The sequence below is a fragment of the Ascaphus truei genome, chromosome 1 (assembly GCF_040206685.1).
Source record: "Ascaphus truei isolate aAscTru1 chromosome 1, aAscTru1.hap1, whole genome shotgun sequence".
NCBI classification, from domain to species: Eukaryota; Metazoa; Chordata; class Amphibia; order Anura; family Ascaphidae; genus Ascaphus; species Ascaphus truei.
In genome coordinates, this window is record NC_134483.1 from 537,369,269 (window position 1) to 537,395,896 (window position 26,628).

Genomic DNA, 26,628 nt, shown 5'->3' on the forward strand with positions numbered 1-26,628 from the left:
GTAGGCACCTGATGAAGCAGACCCCCCCTGAAACGTTGCGTGAGCTTTTCACTGTCTGCTAAAATAAACGATCAATTCTTGAATTGATTCCCGATTAACAAGTCTGTGCGCGGAGGAGAAATCTTCTGTATTGTGACAGCGTTCTCGGCCAGGAAGCCCTGGTCCTTTGTCTCCATACCGGCACCATCAACAGAGGAAATCAAATTGGTGCGTGCTGTAACCAACTATTGATATATAATTAGAGACGTCACCATCAGCTGGCAGCCGGAGCGACATCACAGCGTGATCCACAGTCGGAGGTGACAGCGGTGCTTCAGCGGAGAGGCAGAGACACAACAACACCAGGACTGAACAACACACCTGCTCAGGTGGGATCATCCGACATGCTTGAAATGCTTGCTACATTGTAATCGCTACTAACTTTCTCAGTGCTACGCAGACAGATGATATCTTGCCCTATTGGCATTTCCTAATGCTTCTAAATGTCTTTCTACATACAATACCAGTCCCTTCCTCACGAGGACTATCTATAGAACTATTCTATTTTGCGCCAAATGTTACATTCACTATAAATACCTTGGGTTTTTGTGTTAATTCCAAAACATTGAGGCAGCATAAATAGAATTAATAGTTAACCCATTTATCTCTGCGCACCCAATATATTCCTTTATATGTATATATATATTTTCAATTTTTTTACACATATACAGTATATATGACACATACTGTACTGTATTACACATATATTTTACACATATAGATTAGACATATACAGTATATTACACATATTACACTGGGGTATATCAAATACTGGGGAAATGTATGAGTGGTAGGAAAGGGAGAATAGAAATGTGTTTGGGCCATTGATGCATTTTCTGTTTGTGTCAAATGTGAGAGAGTGTTACTTGTGTTGGACACACATTGTTATCCAGAACATAGAAAGGTGACACAGAGTCTGGTCCATTATAATCTGTGCGTCATGCAACCTGCTCCATAACTTCTCCTGCTGCCACTCCTGCACACAGGACCAAAGTGACACAAAGAGACACAAGATGAAAATGACTCAATTTGCACAACAGCCCGCTATATTATACTTGATACATCCCCCCCCCTCCCCCAATCTGAAGGCTTCTCTGGCGAACACTTTGCAGGACATGTAGGAAACTCTTTCTGATATCGGACTAGAGATAGTCGAGCCGCTCCAAATCCGTTTCCCGGATTTTATAGACCAAATCCTGCCCCCGAAACAAAATCTGTCTGCGGATAGGGCACTAAAAAATCCATGCTGATAAACCCAAATCCGCCATTGGATATAATCTGGTCGTTTTTTTTAAGCATCCAATCCGCGGATTCCACAATTAGTGGCCCGAACCGTTAAAAATCCCCACACGGATTAACCCACAGAGAGAGAGAGAGAGATCTCCAGAGCCGGATTACATACTAGACATGTGCCTAGGCGCCCACATAGGCCTCTATGGGCCTGTGCTGCAGCTCTGCTCCCCATGCAGCAGAATGGTGGTCACTGTCTGCCACACTCTTCCTTCCTCCTGTTGGCGCCAGGATCCAACTTGGATTCAGCTGCAGAGTCCCCGGACCTCACCCAAGGTAAGTAGTGTGTGTGTGTAAGAAGGGAACTGCAGAGTTACTGGACCTCACCCAAGGTAAGGAGTGTGTGTAAGATGCCCCTCCTGCAGCATCGCGTTGTCATGGCGTACTGACATCGTATGATGACGCGTTTCCATGACAACGCAACGTAACATGATCCAGCGACACTGCAGGAGGAGGGCCTCCTCAAGGAAAGGCTCCCCAGTCACAAATTTCTTAGATATTTTAAATTGCTCTCTAAAATAAAAAAAAATTTAAATCAGAAACTTCGGATTTGCCTTTTTTGAGATTTATACGAGGAAATCCGCCAGATATTGCCAGATAATGATCAAAAAATCAGCGTGTGTGTCTTCAGCATTTGACAGATCCAGTGAGTTTAAAGAATGTTGAAAGCAAATCTAGCAATTTCAAAACAATATAACAGATTAGAATATGAGATGAACTCGCAATGCGCAGTGATTTAATGCTTGGCGAATCGCCGACTCCGACTAGCTCGCCATTTTTTTAGTGGCTGGAAAGCACATTTCGCTTGGTTCGAACATCTCTAGAATAGACCCTTACATATTTTTTTGGGTGTGAGGGGGTCATGGGCTGACCTTGCCGAAGCATAAAAAACTAAAACTGAATTAAATTTATGAAAGCAAAGAGTCCAATTCTTTTCTGTGGAGTTTCTTTCTACGCGGATATATCTGCTACTGATTTTTACATTACATTTGCCCTGATGTTACAGCCAGGAGACTTCTATACATAACCCATATAGTCCTTATGTCACGTTACATAGTTACATACAGTAGTAGATGAGTTTGAAAAAAGACTTATATTCATCGAGATCAACCTATGCTAAATTTTAGATGACACATTCTTTATCCTACATTTGTACTTACAGTATATTGATCCAGAGGAAGGCAAAAACCCCAGTGTCATATCATCTAATGATATCTCATAAGGGGAATAATTAAATTCCTTCCTGACTCCAAGAATTGGCAATAAGATTACTCCCAACATCCTTCCGATGTATACTTATTTGGAGAATCCCTGTATACTTTTACTTTCTTAAAAGATGTCCAACCTTTTTTTGAACAAATCTATTGTATCTGCCATCTCAGTCTCCATGGGTAATGAATTCCACACTGTAACTGCCCTTACTGTAAAGAACCCTTTCCTTCGTTGCTGGTGAAATCTCCTTTCCTCCGACCTTAAGTGATGCCCCTGAGTCCTTTGGGATAAATACTTCTTTTGAAAGCTCCCTGTACTATATCTGAATATATTTGTATATAGTTATCATATCCCCTCTTAGACACCTCTTTTCTAATGTAAATAAATCTGATTTAGCTAGCCTCTCCTCATAAATCAGATTATCCATTCCCTTTATTCATTTGGTGGCTCGTCTCTGCATTGTTCCATAATATCTTTATTTATGGAGTGTTGCCCAAAACTATAAAGCATATTCATATTTCATTCATTCCAACCACAAAAAGACCCGCAAGAAACTTTTTTCCCTTGGCAGCAGCTTAAAACCGCCGCACCCAAGAAAATCACAAAACAGATCAAGGGGAACGAACGACCTTTCACCGGAAAACACCAATTCTACTAATTGAGGGTTTGAGCTGTTGATAAAAAAAAAAAAAAGAAAAAAAATATAGAGAGGGGGGAAAACCCCCCGTCAACTCGTAGTAAGGGGGAAAAAAAGTCTGTGGGTGGGCTGGGAGTTTTAAAGGAGCGAAAGAAAAAGCTGTTGGGAATGATTGACGATTCTGCGGAGAAAAAAAAATGTCTTTCAACCTGACCCCCATGCACACACCCACCCAAAATTCACAGTTCCTGTCACATGTAATAACCATTAGCCTTGGGAATAATGCGTTATTAACTCACGTCTGGGAGGGAAGGAGGAGGAGGAGGAGAGGAAGGTGAGAATGCTGACAAAAGAGACAAACAGCCTGACTTGGGAGAGGCACTAATTGTTTCTTCTGCAGGCATCTGGAGGGGGTGTACTGGGAGCTCAGTTTGGGGGTAGAGGGGGGGGGGCTTGGAAAGTGGAAGGGCGCTGGTGGAAAGGTACCTCTTTTCTGCAAAGCAGTGTGTTGTGGGAATACAGTTCTGTGCCATGAGTTACACACAGGCAACGTGGGGACCAAGGCCAACTGGAGCAAGACTGAAGGAAGAGATGTAACCCGTTTTAGATTAGGGTGAAAGATATGAGGTTGCACTGGCCTAATAAGCTGCGGTGAGCCACTCACAATGAAAGTCAAATCATCAGGTTTAGTGTACTGCAGGTTTATGTACACACAATCGCTGCAAGCTCTAGCCCCAGCACCCACCACATCAAATATATATATATATCGTCAATTCCTTTTAGATTTTTTATATATATATCATATATATATTACTTGTGCGCACATTCACAAGTCTTAGACAGGCCTGCAACCCTGCTTTTCGCTATTATCACCTAGCATACAGTGCTTCCACGGCAGCAAGGAATTCTGGGAAATGACATGCAAATGAGCACACAGTGCCACCTTTTGTCTCAAACACATTATTACATGGAACCCTTAAGCCAATGCTCGCTGTTTTAAACACAGCTTTTAAACATAGCCTGCGATGATATATATATATATATATTTGTGTCAAAAGGAGTGCTACTGGGCGTGGCCAAATGTGTAAAACAAAGGACAAAAATACCCAATGCTAAATCCAATGTGACAGAAAATACATGGTAAAATACTTAAATGTTTGTATTCTCATGAGAATATAAACATTTATGTATTTTAGTACAGTATGTATTTTCTGTCATATTCGATGTGGCATTGGGTATTTTTGTCTTATATTGCAGGTTTAGTATATTATATTCAATATGTATATTTTTGGTATGTGAAAATAAAAACGATAGCGCTGGCTTTCACCTCGTCAGCGCCACAACCCGCAAGACAACTTTAAAAAAAAAAAAACATTTTTTGAACACATTGCAGCCTATTTACTATATTCTCCCGGCAGCAAAACCAGGGGAGGGGGGCAGGAGGGGGAGTGTGGGGAGGGGAGCAGGAGGGGGAGTGTGGGGAGGGGGGCAGGAGGGGGAGCGTGGGGTGGGGAGGGGGGCAGGAGGGGGAGCGTGGGGTGGGGAGGGGGGCAGGAGGGGGAGTTTTGGGGGGAGGGGGGCAGGAGGAAGAAACCCTTCAAATAGCGCCCCAGCGCACACTGGGAAGTCATCAGGACTTCATGAGGTTACTTCGCAGGAAGTGTTGGAAACTTGGAGACGGTCCCTTAAAAAAAAGGGGGAACATTTTTGTTTTCCCCCTTCTCTTTCGCCCCTTTGCAACCTGCCCATTGTGTGTCAAGTCTGTCAAACACGCCGGCCTATCCCGAGCTGGCAGCGCCTGTGAAAGGCCCGGCAGGGAGCCACGCACCATGCCACTAATTAAGCCCGGGTTCCCATACACACCTGCACAGTCATGTGAGGGAGGGAGGGGGGGGGGGAAATAACCCCCCTATAGAATGGCAGACGCGCTCAAGCGTGAAGGAAAACAAGACTTCGACAAATGTGAGACAGAACAAGGCTTCGGCCACCGCCGCACAAAGGAAGGTGCCGGCTCAGATATTTCATCTTTCATTGATTCTGAGGAAAAGATTAATTTGCAAGTGTTGACGCTTCTTTTGTCACCGGGTTCCCTATTTGGTGGAGGTTTTGTGTCCGGCTGCTTGGGATGGAGAGCGGGCCTGGTGCCAACCACTTGTCACTTGGCATGATTTTGGGGGGAGGGGGAGGGGGGTTTGCTACCCTTTCTGTGCCAGAAGGGGGCTGCTTCTCTTTTGAGGATTTATTCTACTGCCACCTTATCTGTGCAGATTAAAAAGTGGGCAAGGAGGCGGCACAAGATAGTAACAGTAGTGGAAGCGGAATAACTACCCGTGTGTTCACTGAGCTCACTTTTGTGTGTGTGTGTGTGTGTGTGTGTGTGTGTGTGTATATATATATATATATATATATGTATATGACCAAAAGGTCGAAACAGCTGTCTGTGGGTGGGTTTACTGGCTATGCATCTTAACCCAGGCAATGCTGAAAAGCTGTGCAATGCAGCAAGCATAAGCTTATAGGGGTCCATGTCAAAATGGATTTGAAGCAAAAGGTGGCACTGTGCTCATTTGCATGTCATTTCCCAGAATCTCTTGCTGCAGTGGAAGCACTGTGTGCTGGGCGATAATGTTTAAAGGCAGGGTTGCAGACGTGTCTAAGACATGCAAATGAGCATACAGTAATATTTCCATTTGATATATATATATAATATATATATATTTTATATATATATATATTTTTTTATATATATATATATATTTATATATATTCTGCATATATAAATTCTGTATACTGTATATAAATAATCATTGGGAGCCAAAACGTTGCGTATTAAACATCATCTTTTTGAATATGGAAGTGCCTTTCCTTTTGTTCCTTAGTTGTGTATTTTCCAATGCATTGATGGAACACAACCCTCGTCTCTGCACTTATATATGTATATATTCGCGTATAAACATACACATTTCTATATGTATTGAAGGCATCTATGGAGATCTATTTCCTAGGGTCTCCCAAGTGCAAAAGTAGTGCAAGCCCAGTGCAAAAAAATGGCCAATATTCATCAAAGAAAAGGGATCCCATTGGAAGAGACATTAGCAAATAACCCCCTACAAGGCAAATGTGGTGCAACCAACAATTGCAGCAGACTCATTACAGAAACAAGACGGCTCTCTTGTAGGGTGCTGGTTTTGCCCTGATTTTGCAGCCGGGAGACTTTAGTGAGTAGGCCCCATGGTGAAGATTTGTTGCCCCAGAATTGTACCATGTTTGCCTGTCAGGGTGTATCCTATTTACAACATGTGGTACTTATCAAAGTCTCACGAATCCAAAAATAGTGCCAACCCCCCCCCCCCCCCCCCCAGCACCAGCAATAACCAAGAAGGAAGACTTCACACTGAGTGGCTGCTTCTCTGTTGGCGGTGGTGAGAATTCATTGTGGAAGCAACAGCTGTAATCATCGGAGGAACCCCAATGACAATACTTGGAGTCTCTGTTCTCCAATGTACCAACCAGTTCTACTCAGCATTGCTTCACACTGCAGCACTTTCTTTTTCTTTTTTTTTTCTCAGTGCAATTTCTCACCCAATCTGTTCAGTAAGCAAAGGCCCTGCCCAAATGATTTAGCCCCAACACACACACACAGTCCAGCTGGACATTCTTTCTTGGGAAGAGACAAAGGCCGAATTGGAGGCTCTCTGCCAAGTGATGGAGCTGCCAAGCTGCAAGAATGAGCCAAGTGGGAGCGGGGAGCACGTAAAGGGAAACAACCTGGGAAGGTGCCAGGGAGGATATTCATGGAAATTAGAGGGGGGTGGTCGCCCCTCTATGGGCAGTGAAGAACTGCCAACCTGCAGGTGTGAACTGGGACCTGTAGCCGTTGTTTTGCTGAGAATGGGTTTGGCTGAAAGGTCCACCCTGGGGCAGGGAGGAACCACCCATCTCTGGAATAAAATCTCCCACTTAAATATGGGTGGGCAGCTTTGGTGTAACGGCAATCAGTGGGGTCCAAGTAGACATGTAAAATGGTCAATATGACCCAAGTATGCCACATGGCATTGAGTCACTGGTGCTGAAGCAGGGAAATCCTTAAAGCTTGGCCTGCTGGTGGTTCTTCAGGATTGAGTTTGGCCACCCATGTCATATGGTATCCACATTATGAGGGGTCTATGTATTAAGGCAAAAGTGAAGCAATTCTGGGGCAAAAAGATCTGCATCATACAGTGTGTATGAAAGGGGGAAACTAACTATTGTATTCAAAAGGATTTGTCCCTTTGATACATTTGGTGAAGTTATTTTCTTCCTTCAGTGTGTAAATAATCCCGTCAGTGATGATGGGAAGAGTCAGCACCCCCCTTCTCCAGCCTGATCAATGCAGCACTCCCCTTCTCCAGCCTGATCAATGCAGCACCCCCCTTCTACAGCCTGATCAATGCAGCACCCCCCTTCTCCAGCCTGATCAATGCAGCACCCACCACACAGGACCTGGTCACCCCGAGCAAAAGGAGTGCGAATTTAGAATGCAGCTACTATATATCATGGGACCCCTATATATCCGGGGACCCCGGGAGTGCCACACCCCTGGACTACATCCTGGGGCACCGTAATGGTTAAGGCAGGGGTGGCCTACTCCAGCCCTCAAGGGCCACCAGAAGGTCAGGTTTTCAGGATATTCCAGCTTCAGCACAGGTGGCTCAATCTGTCCAAGCTTCAGCACAGGTGGCTCAATCAGTCCCAGCTTCAGCACAGGTGGCTCAATCAGTCCCAGCTTCAGCACAGCTGGCTCAATCAGTGGCTGAGTCTTTGTCTGTGCTGAAGCAGGGATAGCCTGAAAACCTGGCCTGTTGGTGGCCCTTGAGGACTGAAGTTGGCCACCCCTGGGTAAAGATAAAAGGGGAACAATTCTGGGCTTAAAAACTCCTATTGCTTTGAATGGGACTTTTTTCTTTGATACATATGATCCCTTTGCCCGGATACTGTACATAAACTCTGTCTGTCTCATGACCTCTTAATTGCATGCAAATAGTTGAAATATGAGATCTGAGTTATTTAGTAAGTTCACTTCTCTACAATATTATTTCTTTGTATTGTTTTTATTATTCATATTTCATTTGGTTGTTTTTGTTGTTGTTATTATTATTTGTTAACTGGTATCAAATTTAAAATTATTAAACACATTTTTTTTAAAAAATTACTTTAGAAACAGGAAATCGTAGAGCGCTGGTTTTTAACCGTTGTTCTGTGGAACAAAAAAAATGAAATAAATGAAATACCATTTGATAACGGTGGTTATTTTACTCTTCAAACCCCAATCATTGCATTTTATTTATTATTTTTGCCATATTTTTATAATTCAATAATTCCAAAAGATAATAAGACTGCCATACGGTGATGTTACAAAATTCTACATACTCGTTTATAATTAGATTGTAAGCTCCTCGGAGCAGGGACTCCTCTTCCTTAATGTTACTTTTATGCCTGAAGCGCTTATTCCCATGACCTGTTATTTATATTATTTGTTATTTATATGATTACCACATGTATTACTACTGTGAATTGCTATGTACATTATGGCGCTATATAAATAAAGACATACAATACAATATGCGTTATTACAGCATAGTCATTTTTCTGTTCATAGGCTGGTTAGGGTTCTGCAAAGTAGCGACGTGTTTTTTTACGGGATTCCCCCCGTTCTGAGCAGGTTAGAAAGCAGCGCCGCAGGGTCAAGAGCAGGAAGAGTTTGCCAGAATCTCTCCAGCGAAGTGTCACCGCGAGGCAAGCAGTCCTGGGAGACAGAGGTCAGGAGGTGAGGAACGCCTGGCGGTAGGGTGTGAGGCTCTGTGTATGCCTTCACGCCTGGCAGAATGAGGGGTGAATGGGGTCAGTAGCACAGTGCTTTGGGACCGCTAGGCTGAGGCATTCACCAAAGGAGAATGTGCCGCGTCTTAACCGGATCTCTAATTGTCATTGTTAATGGTCTCTGTCAGCAGTCCTGAGGGACAAGCCCTAGACACTTTGCTTTGGCTCCCTCTGAGCCCGAACCAACAATACGCCGGCAAAGAACCAATAATGGCCAAGAGCATGAGGCCCAATGCAACAGGGAGACAGGATGGCATGTTCGAGGAGGAACTGTTATAGGGTTTAAAGCCACAGTGCCACATTTATATATGTGCTGAGTTTGCCAGCACTCAGAGTCAGGCATGTCACATCTTCACAAGTACTGTTAGAACAGGAGTGGCCAACTCCAGTCCCCAAGGGCCACCGGCTTTTCAGGATATTCCTGCTTCAGCACAGGTGCGGCAGTCACTGATTGAGCCACCTGTGCTGAAGCAGGGATATCCTTAAAACCTGACCTGTTGGTGGCCGTTGAGGACTGGATTTGGCCGCCCCTGTGTTAGATGCTCTTGTTTTAGCAGCCCAAGATGTGTTTCATAGTTTTCACACTGAGGCCTAAATGACACGAGTGTCACTAAGTACACAAAACACCCTCATATTGTGAGAGTCCCGGAGAAGGACTAGAAGCGACATCTGAACATGACGCAGAGATGGGAAAGTGGCAGTGTGAGGCCGAGTTTTGTGACGTTTCCTGGAAATGTTATTGGGGAGATCGTATTTAACAGGAGCGCCTGAAAAAGATCATGTGACATCCATACTGCATTCGAAAAGAACGCCATTATTAAGAAACAAGGCTTTGCCATAATAGGAAAGGAAGGTGTGGGGAGATACTCAATACACTATGCAGTGTAGCATCTTTGTCTGTGCTATACCAATGCCTCGGACATTAGATTATACTTAAGCACTTGGTCGCTCCTCCTCTATAGGGACGAAAAATGTGCAGAGATACTCAGCATTATTATATAGAGCAGGCCTGCATAACTCCAGTCCTCGAGGGCCGCAAACAGGCCAGGTTTTTAGGATATCCCTACTTCAGCACAGCTGCCGCAATTAGTGGCTCAGTATGACTGAGCCACTAATTGAGCCAGCTGTGCTGAAGTAGGGATATCTGAAAACCTGGCCTGTTTGCGGCCCTTGAGGACTGGAGTGGTGCAGGCCTGATATAGAGCATCACCTTCTGAGTCTTTCTTCGATCCGCCAGTCTCTGGCTGGCAGCAGCAGCCACGTTAAGGTGGGTGCATGGCTAGCAGAGCAGGATGTGCAAATCTTTACAATGGAACGAGCAATGTTGAGGAGCCAGAGAGTTAAGCAGCAGTAATGACCTGCTAATCATTTTCACACCCATCAGGCATGGTATGTGCTAGGAGAGAAGCTGGCAGCCACAGGCCCCCTCTCTCCTATAGGAATTATGTCACATGTAATCAGGTCTGCTTGAGGTCGTTCAGGAAGCAGAGACGCACTGCAGCCTGGGCCCCTGCACACTGGGAAACACCTGGACCATTGTATTATAGACACATCCAAGCAGTCCACATTTATTTACTCAGCACCAAAATATGAGACGTCCTGGACTTCTGCATCCTAACTGTATTTGTTTGTAATGCTCAGCACGGGGAAGGGTTTCTCTGGCCGCAATAGTTTATTTTTTTTCCCTACATTCCTCCATCAGGGGGGGCTCAACTCCGCTCCTCAAGACCCCCCCAACAGGTTAGGTTTAAAGGATATCCCAGCTTCAGCACAGGTGGCTCGATCAGTCCCTGCTTCAGCACAGGTGGCTCAATCAGTCCCTGCTTCAGCACAGGTGGCTCAATCAGTGGGCCGCCTTTTTGAGCCACCTGTGCTGAAGCTGGGATATCCTGAAAAACCTGACCTTTGGGGGGGGGGGGGGGGGCAGGAGGACTGGAGTTGAGCCCCCCTGGGTTACACAACTAGGGACATCTGGGAACGTAACTTTCACTACAAGCTCCGGCCTGGAAGTTACATGTCGATGGGAAAGAATGTAAACCTTTATTTGACAAATCTGCTTGCTTACTAAGTGTTCATTCCTAATGGTACTGACTTTGTTTTCTTCAACATTGCGTTAACAGCGAACATTAGCTTATAAGTGTTCCATGTAAAAATGGTTTTCAGGCAAAAGGTGACACGGTGTGCTCATTTGCATGTCCTTTCCCAGAATCCTTTGCTGCAGTGGAAGCACTGTATGCTGGGGATAATGGTTGAAAGGCAGGGTTGCAGACCTGTCTAAGACATGTGAATGTGCTCACAAGTGATCTTTTTATTTGCTATATACTACACGTGGAGGTTTCTTGTCGCCTTTTTCACCCACCATAACTTAAAATGTGTATGGTAAATCCTACAGCCTTGAAAATTGCAAATCCAGTACAACCAACCTCACACTTCCTCAACCTCACTTGATGAGACCCATCAAGGTTAAAATGGCTGTCCAACCAGCCTCACACTGGTGAGACCCTAAAGGTCGAAACAGCTGTCTGGCTATCTTTTCTCAGCACCATCAAGTGTATGGTCTGTCCTTCCAAGGATGGACCTTGTAGAAATACACTTGATTTGATGGCCAAATTGGCCAGGAAGCGGAAACCAGTAAGCCCGGGCTTTTTTAGTCTGTTGCACCCCAGGGATGGTAAACCTGGTGGGGTACACTGGTTGCTGCACCTTTGGGTTGTGATGATGCCTGCATCACTAGAGCACCATGTACCTGCACACCTGGATAGCACGGACCCTTATTATTTCCACACTGAGCATCTCCATGGCCTTCTGGCTGGAGCACACACAGATTTTATTGAATTCCCCTGGCCTCCGGGTCAGGGCTTACTTTGAGCCCTTTTTGCACGGTATTGCATAGAGTACATAATCAGTCAGCACTATGAATTTTGATGGTTTTTTTCCCGTTGGGTTATTAGTCACCGGTCTTTCTTCGGAGAGAGTAAAGACTGTGTGCCGGTCTGTAATCGCTCCTCTCTCTTCGAAGAGAAAAGATTATGTGGGGTTCACCCCGAGTTGGCTCAGACACCTGCCTGGCCTTCTTCTCTCTGCGTCCAGCCCTCAATGTGCATCCGCACAGTTCCGTGTCACGTGAGTCTCGCGAGACTTTGACGCTGCAGTTGTTAAGTATCAGCGCCGGTCACGATTAGGATTTCTCGCCTCATTCTGCACATAGAAACGTCACCCTGCGTGTTTCACCTCTATGGTATCTTCACGGGTTAATCTGTTTAACCGATTAACCCCTGAAGAAGCCATAGAGGTGAAACGCGTAGGCCGGTGCTGAGACCGAACAACTGCAGAGTCAAAGTCTCGCGAGACTCATGTGACGCGGAAGTGTGCAGCTGCACATTAAGGGCTGGAATGCAGAGAGGAGAGGTTGGAGCTCCCACGAGATCCTCGGCGTGGACACGTGACACGAAAGTGTGTGGCTGTGACCGGAGAAAGCTGCTACACACAGAGAAGAGAGGATTGAGCTCCCATAAGACCCTCTGAGCGACACGTGATGCAGAAGCAGAGACAGATACCGGCAGATCAGGACTATCATTGAGTGTGAGAGACTCAGTTCGCAAAACTCTCCAACTGCTTTTATTTGTCTCGTAAAGTGTGAGTTTTATACCTTCTGTACATATACAAGAGAATTAATCTGTATCGACACAGCATCACACGCGGAACAAGAGACAGTCCTGTTGGCGTACATTTCTCTGACTCTGGCCATAAAATGAACGATGTGAAGGTGGCCATACTCAAAGGTAATCTTAGAACACTGAAAGGCAGACAGTTGCATGAATACAAATTTATGCAACTGTTCGGAACACTTAGCGGCGGGCTAAACCGAGACTGCAGTTTCATGAGTCACTACTCTGACACAAGAGAACTCTCTTCCCATGAGTGCTAAAGGCCATGTCTATACATACTGCGCTATATGAATGCACACACAGCTGTCTCTTACACATACATATGTACAATGTAATTCTATCCCTATATACCAATAGTATCTACACACATAATAGTAAAGCAACACCTTCTTACATTTCTACACCTACCCACACCATTGGTAAACACTCCCACACACCTTTTGTAAAGCACTGTATACACTGCGGGCGCTTTCTAAATTTACATTTACATACATATACACACACACACACACACACACACACACACACATACTCTTACATCACTAACATTCAGGGACCATTTAACACCTTAAGTCATAAATCGCATACTGCCCAGGGGGGAGGGATAGGTTTCAGTCACATATAACATTCCAAGATGCCCTGTTTTTAAGTATAAACCTTTCTTGCTTTATCCATTGTAACATCGCCGGAAGGAAAGAGATCAGTGTATCTCGAAAGCTCACACCAATAAAAGCATTTACTTCCTTTGTCTATTCATTTTTAATTTTATTTCTCTGGCTAAAGCATTAGGGATTTTTGTGTAAGGAAGGAGGCACAGAAATATCCTCTTGGTGTGTTCATTTAATACCAGCGCCTCGCTATTTCCAGGTTATACGCTATGGGGTGACGTTGGGTTTGTAGACTTGTGTGTGGCGAGGGGATGCACCTACGTTCTTCTCATCTTCACCAAATGTCAGTAATGACGGTGAGTTAACATCTGTACTCTAACTGGTTACCAGCCATCTGTACTCTAACTGGTTACCAGCCATCTGTACTCTAACTGGTTACCAGCCATCTGTACTCTAACTGGTTACAAGTTGTGGCAGAATACACCCCAATAGCTGGGAACACATAGAAAGAAAAAGCAGCATTTGTTATGAGGTCGGCAAAAACCTCGATCACACGTCTCATTCATTAACAAGGCTCGGGGTTAAGGTTTGAAGCTATCCACCATCTGGTCATTAACTGCTTGGAAAGCCTGCTGCGGTGGTCATCACTGCTTAATTAGAGCTGGCACAACAATAACGATGTTGTCCGTGGTCTGTGTGACATTCACAGCGCTGAAGTAAACAGCCCGTGTTCTCAGAGCAAAGACGCGTTGGGGCATTGGGGTTTTTATTCCATCCATTAACCTCTTTTCCGCGAGAAGGGCCTGGCATGAAGAGGTTAACCCAGGGGGTGGGCAACACCAGTTCTCAAGGGCCACCAACAGGTCAGGTATTAAGGATATCCCTGCTTCAGCACAGGTGGCTTAATCAGTCCGAACTTCAGCACAGGTGGCTCAGTCAGTCCTAGTTTCAGCACAGGTGGCTCAGTCAGTCCTAGTTTCAGCACAGGTGGCTCAGTCAGTCCCAGCTTCAGCACAGGTGGCTCAGTCAGTCCTGGCTTAAGCATAGGTGTCTCAGTCAGTCCCTGCTTCAGCACAGGTGGCTCAATGAGTGCCAGCTTCAACACAGGTGGCTCAGTCAGTCCTAGCTTCAGCACAGGTGGCTCAGTCAGTCCCAGCTTCAGCACAGGTGGCTCAATGAGTCCCAGCTTCAACAAAGGTGGCTCAGTCTGTCCCAGATTCAGCAAAGGTGGCTCAGTCAGTCCCAGCTTCAGCACAGATGGCTCAATGAGTCCCAGTTTCAGCACAGGTGACTCAATCAGTACCAGCTTCAACGCATGTGACTCGGTCAGTACCAGCTTCAGCACAGGTGGCTTAATAAGTCCGAACTTCAGCACAGGTGGCTCATTCAGTCCCAGCTTCAGCACAGGTGGCTCAGTCACTCCCAGCTTCAGTACATGTGGCTCAGTCAGTCCCAGCTTCAGCACAGGTGACTCAGTCAGTCCCAGCGTCAGCACAGATGGCTCAGTTAGTCCCAGATTTAGCACATGTGGCTGATCAGTCCGAAATTCAGCACAGGTGGCTCAATGAGTCCCAGCTTCAGCACAGGTGGCTCAATCAGTCAGAGCTTTAGCACAGGTGGCTGAATCAGTCCGAAATTCAGCAGAGGTGGCTCAATCAGTTCCTGCTTCAGCAGAGGTGCCTCAATCAGTCCCAGCATCGACACAGGTGGCTCAATCAGTCCCTGCTTCAGCACAATAGCTCAATCAGTCCCAGGTTCCGCACAGGTAGCTCAGTCTTTGACTGAGTCACTGATTGAGCCACCTGTACTGAAGCAGGGATATCCTGAAAACCTGACCTGTTGGTGGCCCTTGAGGACTGGAGTTGCCCACCCCTGGGTTAATCCTGTTGTTGCTCAGATGACTTACTGTATCATACATAGAGAGTTAAGAAGGTTAAGGTAAGGACCGCTGTCTCAGGTTCTGAAACAGAGGCCCTAGTTCAATAACCTGCTCACATTGCATTTCCATTCTTTGAAAAGAGACAGGGGCTCTAAAGAAACCAAGCTCCGTTAAAACTGAGTTACTACCCGGCAAAAATAAAAAATTATAATTAAAAAGGGGGTATTATCCTGCAGTTTTATTGCTTAAGTCATCAACATTGCGGTGTTAAGAAAACACACCTATCTAATATTGTAAATGCAGCCAGTGACAGTGATAACACATTATAAAGGTGACAAGTGAATGTACGATCAAATTCCTAGAATGATATATACGTTTTGGATAATAACCTGATTCATACAATTTAAGTTAAAACGGAAATATGTGCATTTTCTTTTTCATTTATAACTATTAGTAAATATCAATTATTAGTGTGATATAATTTACAATAGCCATAATGTAAAAATAATTAAAAAAAAAAAAATCTATATACCGTAATAAACCATCCGCACTGCGTCAAATAAAATTGTCTCGATACATAGCAAATTCAGCGCTAACCCTATCAACAGACTTTTTTCGAGTTTACGCCAAGTTGAACTTGGCAGACGATTTTGACGCCCGTCTTCTTTTTTTGGCAGACACAAAAATATTCTTTTTTTTAGTACATCCCATTAACAAATGAATGCGTTAATTAATAACAACAAAAATGCTCCAAAACCAATGAAAACTAAATCATTTTCTAGCGCAGATGTAGAAACTCGAGGTCGCTGCGCATGCGCAATGCAAAAGTTATTTGAAATGAGCAACACAATACGTGTCTGAAATGGGTTTTAAGGCACGTATCTCGTACTCTTACCCTATTAAACATACCGCTGTCAGTTGGTACTGTCCCTTTAACCCCTTGAGTGGCAGAGCGACTGGGTCCCTGTGGCACACAAGGGGTTACGTAACTCACCCTCCCTGCCAAGTTGTCTGCACTTTCCGTATTAAAGCTGAGGGCCGCTCAGAACCAGCTCCCCGCCGTTTACTGTCAATAAGAAGCAGCGAGAGGCTGTTTGTTTTCTCGCTGTGTTTATCCTTTCATTAGGGCCTTTATTTTTAAGATGGAATGGCTGATAACAGAGGAGGACAAAGAAACACAACTCCCCCTGCTGGGAAACACAAAACCCTTCTTATAATCAGAACAAGGGGGCACATAATAACACAGGGCAAGGTGTGCGTGTGTGTGTTTGTGTGTGCGTTTATGTGTGTGTGTGTTTGTGTGCGTTTGTGTTTGTGTGTGTGTGTTTGTGTTTATGTGTATGCGTGCATTTGTGTGTGTGTGCGTCTGTGTGTGCGTCTGTGTGTGTGCGTTTGTGTGTGTGCGTTTATGTGTGCATGTGTGTGCATGTGTTGGGGGGGGGGGGTGCTTTAATATTCCACATCTCAGCTTTCTCCGGGATTTCAAAGTCACCTTGGTTTTTAACCTTTACAGTGCTGGATGCTTTCTTGAGGCATTGTGTATTTTAACCTCTTACTCCAGGGGATCTCTACTACACTCCTCAAGAACCCCCCCTCCCCCACCCCCCCACAACAATTCAGGTTTTCAGGATATCCCTGCTTCAGCACAGGTGTCTCAATTAGTGGCTCAGTCTTTGACTGCACCACCTGTGCTGAAGCTGGGATATCCTGAAAACCTGACCTGTTGGGGGGTTGTGCCTTGGGGACTCGTGCTGGGAACCCCTGCCTTACACTACTCTATATATGAACACGCTTGCTGCTAGCATTGCATTGTAGGGGGTTGCAGGTGCCACGCCTCCCAAAAGAAATGTCACATGAAACGCCCATTAATAAAAAGCGAGCGATTACGAGTAACACCCGCATCTTATTACAGCTGTCTGATAAGTGGCTTCCATTGTAAGGAGTGGCGCTGCATCTGGAATAATCTAACGCCGCACTTTCTGCCCCCCACTTGCCGCGCCCGCGCTGTTTATTTCTTCTCCCTTCCCATTGATGGCAGAGACACCATCACACTGCAATTGGAGATTGACGTGATGCTGTCGGACATATTGTTCTATCCCAAGCAGCAGGGATTCTTCTCTTATTTAGAACAGTGCAGGGAAAGCTTTAGCAGGGGGTGTCGGGAATGTGCTCGGGTGGCCTTTTTAAAGATGGCGGAAATTGTTCCCGTATCTAAGTCCTATTATACATTTGTAAACTGGGCAAATTCAAGGCGAGCTTGTGCCCGTGGTTATCGGTGGAGCACCTGGCAGGACAAAAGTGCGCTCAGGATGGTAACATGTTTAATTTGGTAAATGTGGTTGAATTAAACCTTTAAAAGAATCAGTAAAATATTGTTCAAGGCTGTTAAAATGGCCATGGTAAGAAAATGCTTTGGAGTGTTTTTACAATCTTTATCCGATGTCTTTTGTTGATAAGACTGTTTGTCAGTCCTGAAAGCCACAGGTAAACAGCTCATTATGCTCTGTTCATTGTTTGCAATGTAAATATCAATCCATCGTAGCTCAAACAAATAAACATGAGTAGCTGATTTGCTTGAAATCAGTGTTCCTGTACACAAAATACACACTTTACAAATGGGTATAACTGATACATTTAATCTAAGGAAGAAAATTACACTGAGAATATTTGTTAGGTTTTTTTACCCTCTATGTGGGATTGCTCCTTAAAGGTCACCTAACTGCTGAAGTGCTCTCTTTGCTCATTCCCCTAAATCAGTGGTGCTCAACTCCAGTCCTCAAGACCCCCCCCCCCCCCAAATAGGTCAGGTTTAAAGATGATCCCGACTTCAGCACAGATGGCTCGATCAGTCCCTGCTTCAGCACACATGGCTCATGAGCCACTGATTAAGCCACCTGTGCTGAAGATAAGATAGCCTTAAAACCTCACCTTTTGGGGGGGGGGTGGGGATGGATCTTGAGGCCTGGTATTGAGCAACCCCCCCCCCCCCCTGCCTTACATCAGGGTTATTGATCAGTCCCCTGGCTGCAAAACATTTAAATTGCAACAATCTCCTCATGACATCACCAGGTAATATTTAAGTCATAATCCCCGAAGAACAGGGCATTACTGGTCAATAATGCCCAGGCTGGAAGAGTTGAAGGCCCGAGGGGGGGAGCGAGGTGAGGGGGGGAGCGAGGTGAGGGGGGGGAGCGAGGTGAGGGGGGGAGCGAGGTGAGGGGGGGAGCAAGGTGAGTGGGGGGAGCGAGGTGAGGGGGGGGAGCGAGGTGAGGGGGGGGAGCGAGGTGAGTGGGGGGGAGCGAGGTGAGGGGGGGGAGCGAGGTGAGGGGGGGAGCGAGGTGAGGGGGGGAGCGAGGTGAGGGGGGGGAGCGAGGTGAGGGGGGGGAGCGAGGTGAGGGGGGAGCGAGGTGAGGGGGGAGCGAGGTGAGTGGGGGAGCGAGGTGAGGGGGAAGCGAGGTGAGGGGGGGCAAGGTGAGGGGGGAGCAAGGTGAGGGGGGAGCGAGGTGAGGGGATGGGAGGAGAGAGATGAGGGAGAGTGAGGTGAGGGGAGGAGAGAGATGACGGGGTGGGAGGACAGAGAGGTGAGGGGTGGGGAGTGAGAAGTAAGGGCGGGAGAGAGAGGTGGGGGGGAGAGGTGAGGGGGGAGAGGTGAGAGGGGGAGAGGTGAGGAAGGGAGAGGTGAGGGGGGGAGGTGAGGGGGGAGAGGTGAGGGGGGGAGAGGTCAGGGGGGAGAGAGAGAGGTGAGGGGGAAGAGAGGTGAGGGGGAAGAGAGAGTTGAGGGGGTGAAAGAGAGGTGAAAGAGAGGTGAGGGGGGGATAGAGAGGTGAGGGGGGGGGATAGAGAGGTGAGGGGGAGAGAGAGAGGTTTGGGGGTGAGGGTAGGGGAGGTGTTGAGTGGGGAAAGGGATGAGGGGGAGAAGAGGGGAGGGGGAGAGGTGGGTGAAGGGGAGAATGGGAAGAGAAGTTGGGGGACAGTGATTTTAACTACAAACTAAAAAAAAACAGATACAAATTACCTTAGCAGAAGCTATGCAAGTCGTGGAAGAAATATTACTTTGTTGCAAGTAACAAAGTTACTATTTGGGACCGACAGCTTCTGACAGCACTAGCAGCTGTGAGAGAGAGCCTGCATGTGCTGTGAGAGAGAGCCTGCAAGTGCTGTGAGAGAGAGTCTGCATGTGCTGTGTGAGAGAGCCTGCAAGTGCTGTGAGAGAGAACCTTCATGTGCTGTGTGAGAGAGCCTGCATGTGCTGTGAGAGAGAGCCTGCAAGTGCTGTGAGAGAGAGCCTGTATGTGCTGTGAGAGAGAGCCTGCAAGTGCTGTGAGAGAGAGCCTGCATGTGCTGTGTGAGAGAGCCTGCAAGTGCTGTGAGAGAGAACCTGCATGTGCTGTGTGAGAGAGCCTGCATGTGCTGTGAGAGAGAGCCTGCAAGTGCTGTGAGAGAGAACCTGCATGTGCTGTGAGAGAGAGCCTGCATGTGCTGTGAGAGAGTGCATGTGCTGTGAGAGAGAGTGCATGTGCTGTGAGAGGAGAGGAATAGAGATGCCCCCTCCCCCTGCACCTCTGAAAGGTGAGTTTGCAAGCTGCCAAAAATTCCGGGCATTACTGAATGGAATGAATAATGCCCGGAATTCTAACCAATCAGAGAGCAGGGATTTCAGTAAGCCCGGAATGTTACCGCTTTAGCCTATAATATCTACTAACGATTTTGCCATATAAACACAGTGAGGATCAGTATCCCAGTCTCCCGGCTGCAAGACCAGGCAAACAAAATGCCACAAATGTATGGGAAGAGCTATTCATGCATTTGTAATGATTATGGATCTCCTGAGTTGAACCCCCATTAACCTCTGCTCTGGGGACCCCCTGTTTCCAGAGATACCGACCTTTAGAAGGGGGCGTCGTCATTTCGGCATAGTTTCAAGCTCCAGCGTCACACTGGCCAATAGGAAGCCACGCCTGATGACATCGCGGCTTCCTATTGGCCGGCATGACGCAGGAGCTTTGAAACTCCGCCATTGCGTGGACCTGGCTTGCCCAGCGGAGCGGCCCCCGCGACGCCCCCTATGGAGGAAAGTATCTCTCGAGGCAGTGGGACCCCAGAGCTGACATTAATAGGGTTCAGCTCAGGAGACCCCCTGCTTCAATGTTGTGTAAATACATTCCCATTGAAAACGCGTGGGGTTTTCTCCCTCGCTAAATCCGGTGCAGTGTTTTTGTGCTCGTTTTGTAGCGGGGGGACGTTAATAAATGACCCTCAGACTGTCGGTTTCCTTCTGTAGGGATATTGTGCGCCTGTAATTGTGTGTGCCCCTGTTCTTTTGCACTCTTATTGCCCCAGTGTTGCAGCTGGGGGCTTTAGCAATTGACCCCCTCACTGCTCATACAGGACGCGCGTCCCTTCCTCTCTCCTGTACACTGCTCACCTGTAACAGGTGTCACCCTCCCAGGCGTGACCGTGTCACCGTGTAAACATGTACTGTATACATAACAAACTACCCCAGCAGCAGAAACACAGCACGTGTCATCTTGTGCTCGCTGTGTTTCCATATCATCCCCGGCTGGCAACCACCGATTCTCACCCCCTGCATCCCCTGCACCCCCCTGCACCCCCCTGCACCCTAGTAGTTAAGCCTGTCAGTGCTAGAGGGGATGCAGCACATTACTGATACATAGCTAGATGTGCTATCTGTCCCCAGGTTCAGCACCAGCTGACTTTTACATTGAGATGATATGTGAGGGAATAGTGCAGATAAGGGCAGGCAACTATATATATTACTTTTGCTTCAAAGCCATATGACATAGTCCCCTGTAAGCTAATGCTTGCTTGCAAAGCCAGTATAACTAACCTCACACTGATGGTTAAAATGACTGTCTGTGGGTGGGTTTACTGGCTATGCATCTTAACCCAGGCTGTGCTCAAAAGCTGTGATATGCAGCACACATTAGCTTACAGGGAACCATGTCATATGGTTTTGAAGCAAAAGGTGACAAACTGTGTGCTCATTTGCATGTCATTTCCCAGAATCCCTTGCTGCAGTTGAAGCACTGTGTGCTGGGTGATAATGGTGAAAGGCAGGGTTGCAGACCTGTCTAAGACATGCGAATGAGCACACAGTAATATTTCCATTTGATAGATCTCTATCTATCTATCTGTATATATATATAAACACACAAAGAAAGATACCGCAGTCCACACGGTTATATAGCCGAGATCTGAACATATACCCAGGACTGGCGGTGCTATTGGGAATAATATTATAAATGCACAAAGAAACCCAAATAGAAGCACTCAGATATATCAAAAAGAATAAACAGATATGTTATAAAGAATGCAAAATAATTTAAATTAAACACATCTACATAATAAACATGCAATAAAAAAAATGCATGAAACCACAACCCGAACCCCTCCCACTCCTCCTAACGTCAAAAAGGACTATAATAGTGATACAATGGGAACAAATAGTAATCAGGCACAATATAATATAGAATACATTGGGGACAATGTACCCAAAGCAATCCCGACCGGCCGGTCCCCACAGTTAAATACTAGTAACAGTGACCTGATAAGCAATAGAAAGTATCACTTCTGAGAAATACCACCAAATAGGCAGATTAATGACTTGGTATGGAATACGATAGATCCCCATACGCACAGCAAACGGAAAATAGCAAATGTACTGAATACACAACCTAGTAAACTAAGCATTGAGCCACCTGTGCTGAAGCAGGAATATCCTGAAATCCTGACCTGTCCATGGCCCTTCAAGACATCAGTTGGACACTCTTGATCAATAGCATTGATTCTCTGTTCATATTACAGAACAAGGGTAAGTGGGACTGCAGCATATCGGTCCTTCAAAATATGATTAACCCCAAAGAGGTCCGTGATATAGAAAATGATCAGAATACTTCGAATCACGTCAGATTGTCCCATACTGCTCCCTCCCACATCCCTGCATTATAAATACTACATGACACTTTGACCTTGGGTGACCTTCACCATTTTGTTAGGTGACCTTTCTCTAAAAATAAAACTACGAACTCTAGTCCTGGACCCCAGGAAAGCTGTCGGTGGTCCTCCATAGAGCCATATAAAATTGTTCATATAAGTAATCAAGAGGTTAATAGGAATAATCTGTATGCTGCTCAAGAGTCGTATGGCAGCCATCTTTGTCATGACATTGAGGCTGAAGTGCATTGGGGACGTGTGACTAATTTGCTTCTGCTTCAGCACATTGGAACTGGAGCAGTGAAGAAAAGAGCTGCTTTGTGCTGTCCCAAAAAAGGGGCAGAACCCAGAGAGATTAGCTATAAATATAACGGCACAAAAACCATCTAGTGTCATAAAGGAGATCACCAAACCTAGATAGAGGCCTGCTGACCCCTGAGAACAAAATCAGATATCACAGGCATTCCTGTTAAATGTATACAGGCGGTCCTCGTTTTACAACGCTTCGCTTTACAACGAATGGCTTATCCAACGATATGCAATGCATATCTATATTCATTTTTACAACGCCAAAATGGCTTATCCAATGCTCTTACGATGCTTTGCAACGTTGTGTATGTGTGTATATATATACACATTCACATAAACAACGTTGCAAAGCGTCGTAAGAGCGTATATCTATAATATTATACTATATAATATTATATTATACTATATAATATATTATTTAATATGTTATATTATATATATAATACAGTATATACACTATATAATTTATGTGTGTGCTGCATATCTTATTGCCTGCATAAAATATTTGGTGTGTTTTAGTGTTAAAAATGCCTTCAGGAACGGAACCTTTCATTTAAACAGTGTTCCTCTGGGAAAACGTGTTTCGCTTTACAACGTTTCGCTTTACAACGCCATTTTGAGTAACGCATTGTGTCGGATAACCGAGGACTACCTGTATAGCTTAGATAATAGATATTCTGTATATATACATTGTAAACATTCAGGGAGGTTACATATCAAAGTGGCTCAGGTTTAAAAGTTGGGGGGGGAGGGAGGGGGTTGGGGGGATTAGGGGGGGAGGGAGGGGGTTGGGGGGATTAGGGGGGGATGGAGGGAGAGGCCAGGGAGATAGCAGCAGATTTATCAAAGAAAAAAAGTTCTGTCGCTTCCACAACACTTTTTCACTTTGATAAATTTGGTGCTATTTTTGCACCTTTGTTTGCTCTTGTTTTACAGCTGGAGAACTTTGATGCCAAAGGGGTTATTTACTGCAGTCTCCCGGCTGCAAAACTGGGGCACAGTCTGTGCTAAAGAATTGGATTAAACAAAGGAAAAACTCCCTGTGCTCTCTTTGGGATTTCTTTTCGATGATGAATATGGCTCTGTTTTTTGCACAGGTTTTTGCCCTACTTTTGCAGTCGGGACTTTAGCAATGAAACTCTTAGGCATTAAAGAGCATGTAGCCTGACTTTAAGGTGACCAGGGACTGTCTTTGCGTTGCAGCATTGGATTTCTGAAGCCCATGCAAAAAGCGTCGCTAACAGCAAGCGTGTCAGAAGTGTAACAAATTCCCGCGTCTTCGCGGCGCCAATGTCTGCAATCGATTTTTTTCATGCATTGTGTGTCACGTGCATCGACTTTCTTTTTCACAAGGAAGAAAATAACGCCGGGGTGGAGTTAGGGGCGAAGATTGGAGGTTGTCAGTGGCGCACTAAAGTAAGTGATATATATTACGAAAATTGCAAGTATTCGCCATTTTGTGCGTCATAAGCGAAATGCAAGTAGAATGTAAGAACATCAATAATGAAAGGCTAAGTCTATACAGCTTTCGCGCGTCTGTGACGTCACCTGCGTTAAGCGGGTGCGTTTTTCGTACACGCTCGATGCGCCGCTGGGGGAGCATGTCTAGGGACGTAACAGTGACATCATAAAGTTGGCTCGCACTCATTGGGCGAACCGCTCACGTGACCTGCCCGTCGCGCCGAGAAATCCGTTTAATCTGATTCCTCATGCAACGCGCCCCTCCTGCCGTCACCCGCGTACACGCAGTCTATGGGCGCGATCAATGCCTTAAAGTAATGTGATCGCACCGCGCATGGTCACCGCCACGCAGTCGGCAGCAGCATGGACTTAGCCTAACATATGCCGCTAATCATTTTAGGGGGAGATTTATCTGGGGGGGGGGGGTCACATTGCACTCCGTCAATTTGTTTTAAGAAACCCCCAATTTTTCATACAGTACATACAGTAGCCCCTTGAGCTTTATTGCCTGGATACTTACGGAGCCGGGGGTTTGAGATGTAATTTCGGGTGACCGCCAGCATGTGCTCCTTTGCCACTGCCATGTCTGCCTGGTGACCATTCACCCTCATCTCCACTTTAGTTGCCATGGCTGGATACAGTGACAGTGGCCCGAGTCCTCCTGCCTCCCGGGTTTTATAGCAGTGTGAGGGGCAGGTCAGTCCTTGTTTGTGTTCTCCTGTCTCTGTGCAGATCCAGGTGGAACTGCCCATCCCTGTCTGTGCTGGGCCCGGTCCCAACCTGTGTCACTCTCAGGCTGTTCTACCTGCCAAGTGCCAACAACATTCCCTGTGTTGACTGTAAACTCTCACAGCTCAGTTACTTTAATGTCTAATGTGCATATACATTATGGCTCAGGGGGCAATAACCCTTTTGGTGCCACGGGTCATTGCCAGCAGTGTCGTGCCATGACATTGACATGGTCAAATGTGGTATAGAGAACTCTACTGTATTTCTTCTTTTAGCGACGGCCCGGCAAACTCAGAATATATTGGTGGACAAGATTCACATCTAGATAACCAAAGAGTTATCTGTCTAGGCGCTTCTACACTAAAGTGCTCGTGTAAGTGACCACAAACAGGAGTGATAATATCACAAGTGATTTAGATCACATGAAAATAAACAATGAAGTGATATTGTGAAGTGAAAATGTACAAAAAAATAGGTTATTTCTGTTGTCCTGGTGATCTGTGAGTTCTCAAAGCCTCTGGTGGGAATTTGTTTCTGAAAATTCCCTATTTCGTACCCACTGTCCAGGGTCCAGAGGGAGCATAGTCACGGATCACCCCAAAGAGGAAGCATATTCATGGATCCCTTCAAAGAGGGAGCATATTCAAGGATCCCCCCAAAGAGGGAGCATATTCACGGATCCCCCCAAAGAGGGAGTATATTCACGGATCCCCCCAAAGAGGGAGTATATTCACGGATCCCCCCAAAGAGGGAGCATATTCACGGATCACCCCAAAGAGGGAGCATATTCACAGATCCCCCCCAAAGAGGGAGCATATTCACGGATCACCCCAAAGAGAGAGCATATTCACAGATCACCCCAAAGAGGGAGCATATTCACGGATCCCCCCAAAGAGGGAGCATATTCACGGATCACCCCCAAACAGGGAGCATATTCACGGATCCCCCCCAAAGAGGGAGCATATTCACGGATCCCCCCAAAGAGGGAGTATATTCACGGATCCCCCCAAAGAGGGAGTATATTCACGGATCACCCCAAAGAGGGAGCATATTCACGGATCACCCCAAAGAGGGAGCATATTCACTGATCCCCCCCAAAGAGGGAGCATATTCACGGATCCCCCCCAAAGAGGGAGCATATTCACGGATCCCCCCCAAAGAGGGAGCATATTCACGGATCACCCCAAAGAGGGAGTATATTCACGGATCACCCCAAAGAGGGAGCATATTCACGGATCATCCCAAAGAGGGAGTATATTCATGGATCACCCCAAAGAGGGAGCATATTCACGGATCCCCCCAAAGAGGGAGTATATTCACGGATCCCCCCCAAAGAGGGAGCATATTCACGGATCACCCCAAAGAGGGAGTATATTCACGGATCACCCCAAAGAGGGAGCATATTCACGGATCATCCCAAAGAGGGAGTATATTCATGGATCACCCCAAAGAGGGAGCATATTCACGGATCACCCCAAAGAGGGAGTATATTCACAGATCCCCCCAAAGAGGGAGTATATTCACGCATCACCCCAAAGAGGGAGTATATTCACAGATCCCCCCAAAGAGGGAGTATATTCACGGATCCCCCCCAAAAAGGGAGCATATTAACGGATCCCCCCCAAAGAGGGAGCATATTCACAGATCACCCCAAAGAGGGAGTATATTCACGGATCACCCCAAAGAGGGAGCATATTCACGGATCATCCCAAAGAGGGAGTATATTCATGGATCACCCCAAAGAGGGAGCATATTCACGGATCCCCCCAAAGAGGGAGTATATTCACGGATCCCCCCCAAAGAGGGAGCATATTCACGGATCACCCCAAAGAGGGAGTATATTCACGGATCACCCCAAAGAGGGAGCATATTCACGGATCATCCCAAAGAGGGAGTATATTCATGGATCACCCCAAAGAGGGAGCATATTCACGGATCACCCCAAAGAGGGAGTATATTCACAGATCCCCCCAAAGAGGGAGT

At 46.2% G+C, this 26,628-nt stretch overlaps 1 protein-coding gene across 2 annotated transcripts in view; it reads right to left on the reverse strand.

Annotated features, from left to right (window-relative positions):
• ATP6V1B1 (ATPase H+ transporting V1 subunit B1) overlaps positions 1-24,581 on the reverse strand; it is a 105,054-nt gene extending 80,473 nt beyond the window's left edge. For both annotated transcript variants that reach the window (XM_075572933.1, XM_075572924.1), the window contains exon 1: positions 24,437-24,581. In XM_075572933.1, the coding sequence (XP_075429048.1) occupies positions 24,437-24,545 (109 nt within the window). In that variant the 5' untranslated portion in view covers positions 24,546-24,581. The remainder of the gene's footprint in view (positions 1-24,436) is intronic.
• Positions 24,582-26,628: the final 2,047 nt, after the last annotated feature.